Raw genomic sequence first — 5364 nt, 5'->3', positions numbered from 1 at the left:
GCATGAGAGGAAGCTTTGCAACCGCTCGGATTTTGCTGAGTGATCTTCCCACGAGATGTCCGGGTAATTGAAGTAATCCATGACAACCATGGTTCTGGAGCCTGCAGCCTCAGCCAGTTCCCGGACAAACTCCTGGTCAAGCTCTTGACTTGGGGTGGGAGGTCTGTAGTAGACTCCCACTGTTGTGTCCCCTGTGCCGTGTTCCCCATGGATTTTAACCCAGAGGGTCTCCAGTCATCCACCCTGGTCGCTATCATCAGCTTGCAGGGATGCGTAGCTTTCCTTAACATAGACAGCTACACCCCCACCCCATTTATCTACTCGATCTCTCCAGTACAGGGTATAGCCATCTATACCTGTGGTCCAGTCATGGGTGGAGTCCCACCAAGTCTCTGTTATCCCTATGACGTCATAATTATTTGCATTAAGCAGGAGGACAAGTTCCTCCTGCCTATTCCCCAAGCTCCTGGCATTTGTGTACAGGCAGGCAAGCGTCCCCTTGGGGGTTCTTGCCTTGCCCACAGATTGTACCAGGGCTGGGGCAGGGGTGGGCTCCCTTAAATGCCTTGGCGTGCTGGCTTTGCAAGGGTTGCTCAGCGGGCCAGCAGTGGCGGTAGTCCCCCTGTTCCCCAGTGGGCTTAAAGCCTGGTGGAGCAGGTCAGCCAGTCTGGCTGAGAAGAGCCTCCTCCTCAGGGGAGAGAGGTGAAGGCCATCTCTTCCCAGCAGCTCGCTGCCTCTCTTGCCAAAGAGCGGGCTGTGGTCATGGAAGCCAAAGCCTTCCCGATGACACCAGTGCCGCAGTCTTTGGTTAACTACCTGGATCCTCCTCTCCCTCCTCAGCCCATACCCTGAGACTGGGAGGATCGAAGAGAACACCACCTGTGCCCCCAGAACTTTTAGCCCCGCACAATCCAGGCACAATCCAGGTACACACAGAGAGGCAGGGGTGGTGTTGGGCCCAGTCTAGGGAAGGGGTGGCATGGGCCCTATCTGGGCATACAGGGCTCAGTGAAGGTAATGCAGGGCCTGATCCAGGTGCCCAAGACTGGCACAGGGCTTAATCCACAAACCTAGGGTTAACTGAGGCCATGCAGAGCCCAATCTGGGGAATGGGGCCAAGTGAAGGCAGTGTAGGGCCTGATCCCGGTGCACAGGGCTGGGGGGAGGCAACACGGGCCTATCCCAGCACACAGGGGCTGATCCAGCATACGAATTAGTGCCACACCACCCATCCTGTCTGCAGGACCAAAAGATTGAGTGCCACTGGTCTATAGTGATTATGAAAAATGTGTAACAAAATTTGACCACCTTGCTTTTTTGAGTATGATCAGAAAAAGAATGCTAGTCAATCCTTGCATTACAACAGACTTAGACTTGCAGCAATATTTCTATTAATTTTGGTACTAAAAACCCAGAACTTTTCTCTATTAGATACTACATGATCACATAATCAAAAGGCAATCTCTGCCCCTAAGGGGCTTATGATTCCAGTATAAAACAGAAAAAAAAAGAAAAGAAAACAACCACAGATGAGGGAATACCAGGAAATAGCGAGACAATTCTTGTCTGTAAGAAACATATCTCTGTTTAGCAGTAGCGTAACTGTTAAATGTCATTTGTCAGTCTCAGAAAAGGAAAGCCTTGAAAGAGGATAACTCTTGCATGCATGTTTATGGGATGTTCCCCCCAAGTGCAAAAGGCTGAGTATGAGAAAGAAGGAAGGTGCTCGCTTGAAGATTCAACAAGTGGGCAATGGAACCAGTGGCCCCAAATGGAGGAAGAGTCTATTGCAAGAATCTCAGTACTTTGAAACCTTATGATGACAACAGGAGACAGAAAGAGTGGGAGTGGCAGAAACAGCATATCACAGACTGAATCAAGAATCTGGAGCCACCCACTCCACATGGAAACACGTGCCAAAGTTGCAACGAAGTCTGTCAATCCCAGATCGGCCTCGTCACCTATCTTTGGACCAACAGGTAAAACAATCATGGTAGGCAATCATCTTTGACTGTGAAGAACTGCCAAAGAAGAATAAGATTGGAGCCAGACATCCTGGAATCTGATGGTCAGCAGGATCTGATACCTACATAGTGAACAGAGAGGGCAAGGCAGAGTTTTGAAAGTGAAGACAAGTAGCTTATGTCAGAGATAGAGATGACTTGATCGAAGTGACAAAGAAGGGAAAAATTATGTGTGCAGCAGTATTCCACATGCTTACAAAGCTAGACTGTACTTGTTTTTCCCTCTGGCCTTGAAAAAACGGAACTAAGATGCAAGATGAGAGCCTGGACCAGAGTTTTAGCTATATAAATAAATAGGAAAAGCTTTATTTTTACAGCTGTCTTCCAGAAAGGATCCATAAGACTTGGATGTAGACAGAAGGACTTGAGAAGTCAGAGATGTGATGCTGAGACTGCAGGCCTACAGACAAATAGTATGGTGGTATCCACAGTAATCAGAAGAGATGGCAGGGAGCACTAGGTGGAGGTAAGACCACTAGGTGGAGGTATGGTGGGGTGTTATATCCATGTTGCGCTTGAAATGCAGGCTAGACATCTATGAGACTAAAGGTGAATAATTATGAATATAATCCATATTCAAAAGCTTCACTGCTATGGCACAATATCTCAGACCTCATGTTTTAAGAACAATTAAGCCAAGTTACTACATGAAGCTGGATTTAATTTACAGGTATAGATAGTATTTTCTCACCATTAGCCTTAAGCCCATGTACCAGCATGGTGCTAAATTGTATTATTACTTACATGACCAAGAATTAAAGGCCCTGGCAATGTGGAAACATTAAATTCCATTAACACTTTTTACTGGAAAAAAAATGCTAATGATTCTTTCCATTCAGGATTTCTGTTTTTCCCCACTCCCTGTCTCTCTCCAGTGAAGTGATTTATGAGCATGAGAGATTTATGCTGCACCTTCTACAAGCTTTATATCTCACTGTAATAACAAAAGAGAGAACTGCATTTTTCTTTTCTCTCTCTCTCTTTTTTAATAGTTTAGAACTTTCTTCAGGGGCTGAATTGTTTCTCACGTTTGGTCATGAGCATAAATTAGATTTCTTTTCTGAGGAAATCTGCAATGGGGAAAGACACTCAACACAAACAATTTGCTCCTTTCTTCCCCGCCCAGTTCACTTCTTTTCTAAGCCAAAAAAATCTCTTATCATACAACTCAACAGCTGAACCTGCACACCACAGACTTACTGTGCATTTCAGATCTTACTGAAGCTTAAGAAAATGACCCATAAAACAGTTTAGCAATTTTAAAAGTACTGAACTTTTGAAGCTAGAATCAGAACACATGCTGACAGTTCTAAGTGACTGGACCTTTTCCAGCCAAGGAATTCAAGGTCAGAACAGCTAACAGGCCCAAGCTGTAACAGATTATCCTTCAGCAAAATATGATGACAATTAAAATATACTAGAATCCCAGGATGAAAGCATGACTCCAGGGAATACCCTATATTAAGTATATAATACTCTTTAAATCGTGGCAAGGTTGTAAAAAAGTTTGACATACCTATAGTTAGCAAACTACGCAGGAAAATCATATGAAAATTTAAAGTAGTTGGAATAACTAATCCAGCTGCAAAACAAGTATTTGCCACATGAAAAACCAGATGATGAATCTCTTTCCAGTTTTCACATGCAGTTTCACTGAAAGGCACAAGGGTGGCATTTTTGAAGTCTGGAATAACACCTAATGGGGTAACCGTGAGTGGAATAATTTCTGTAGAATTCATCTTGAAGGCTCCTGGAGAACTACAAAAAAAAAAAAAGTGTTAACAGTAATAAACCTTTACAAAGCTTAAGAAATACACATTTTCATGAACATGACTTGGAGGTATTTTTGTATGCATATCTCCTACTAATTAAAGCATATGTAACTAAGTTCTTCAATTAACAAGACAATACAACATTTTTTTTAAAAGTGAAGACTAGGAATTTATATATAGGCATATATTTCAATACTTGGATCACCTACACACCCCATGCATCATCATTAGTGTCCCGGGGATTTTCTTATCACTCCATAAAAGTGTACAGGGGTATTACCCATTCAGTATACCTAGCACAATAGAAACCAGAACAAAAACTTATAGTTCTAGGGCCAGCATCATGTCTTACTCCTACTTTTATGTCAACTGGAAATAAATATGGATCAAAAGCAATATGTTGTCACAAGTTATAAATAAAAAAATAAAACTTTGTCTTTTTTTCCTCTTTTATGTATAAAGGTAGCCTGACTGGAATGTTTTCCTTCTTGAAAGGACTAAGTACCAGTGAGTACATCTACACATGAAATTAACACAAAGTAATAAACTCTGGAGCTTTGTTTTGAGCCAGAGTAAATTACTCCCAGGTGCAGCATCTACACATGTGCCCGGGACAGCACCATTTGAGCTGGCCCAGGCAGGGGATACTGGGGATGAGGGGGGTGATCCCCAGGCTTCAGAGTCTAGCAGCAGAGGGGCTGGCTGGGGCATGAGGGCATTGAAAGTGCAGAGCTGTGTGGCTAGGCAGCAGGCAGGGGTTTGGCCACTTGGTGGCTGGGCTGACCAGGTACAATTTACACCCACGGTCAGCATCTACACATGCATTTAGTCGCAGTAAATTACCCTAGCATAAGACAGTACTGTCCCCGATGCTACTATCTTGCTACGGTGTAAATTAGTTTACTGTGTCATATGTGTAGATGGGATGCTTTACTCCACAGCTAATTAGTCTACTCCACAGTAAAGCACATGCGTAGAAACAGCCAGTCAATCTTAACTTAAAACCAACAAGTTTGATCTTCTCTAGTTTTGCTGGAGGTCTCAGGTTCTGCAAGCGTGTTTTCATTACCTGAAAGTTCTCAAAAAAAGAATTTTTTCCTCATTAGTTGATCAGATATTAGTTGCCAATCTCTCTGAAACTAACTTTCCTATCATTCCTAGAATCTTTTAATGAAAATTGAGTGAAAAAAAGGTAACAAACTGAATTTTCAAAGTAAAAAAAGTATATATTTTTAAAGACTTTCTGCATGCTTCTAAGCAACAAAAATTGCATCTTGATCAAATCTCTTTCCAAAACACAGTTAAGTAATTCAAATTATATAGTTAATAAAACAAGAAATTGGGATTTTTCTTAGCAATGATACCTAGAGAAGACAAGCTTTCCGCATTAGGATCATAAATTGGTGTTAGGGCAGCTTTGATAGAACTTTTTCACAAACAAAATTAAAACTCCAGTTAAACATCTTAATGTTTAAAATTTAGATTAAAAAAACCCAAAAACTTCTTTCCAGAAAGGTTTGTAGGACCCCATCTGGTTCCAGCACAAAAGAGAGTTCTGCTTTATTCCT

The 5364-nt window shown here is 42.4% G+C and overlaps 1 protein-coding gene across 2 annotated transcripts in view; it reads right to left on the bottom strand.

Annotated features, from left to right (window-relative positions):
- The window catches only part of BVES (blood vessel epicardial substance), a 94760-nt gene that overhangs the window by 71906 nt on the left and 17490 nt on the right, over positions 1–5364 (bottom strand). For both annotated transcript variants that reach the window (XM_019520158.1, XM_019520157.1), the window contains exon 2: positions 3541–3774. In XM_019520158.1, coding sequence (XP_019375703.1) covers positions 3541–3763 — 223 coding nt within the window. In that variant the 5' untranslated portion in view covers positions 3764–3774. The remainder of the gene's footprint in view (positions 1–3540; positions 3775–5364) is intronic.

The sequence above is a fragment of the Gavialis gangeticus genome, unplaced genomic scaffold, assembly GCF_001723915.1.
Source record: "Gavialis gangeticus isolate Ggan-Ray unplaced genomic scaffold, GavGan_comp1, whole genome shotgun sequence".
Classification (NCBI taxonomy): domain Eukaryota; kingdom Metazoa; phylum Chordata; order Crocodylia; family Gavialidae; genus Gavialis; species Gavialis gangeticus.
Note: the sequence above shows the minus strand (reverse complement) of the source record. Positions and strands in the feature narration are given on the sequence as shown.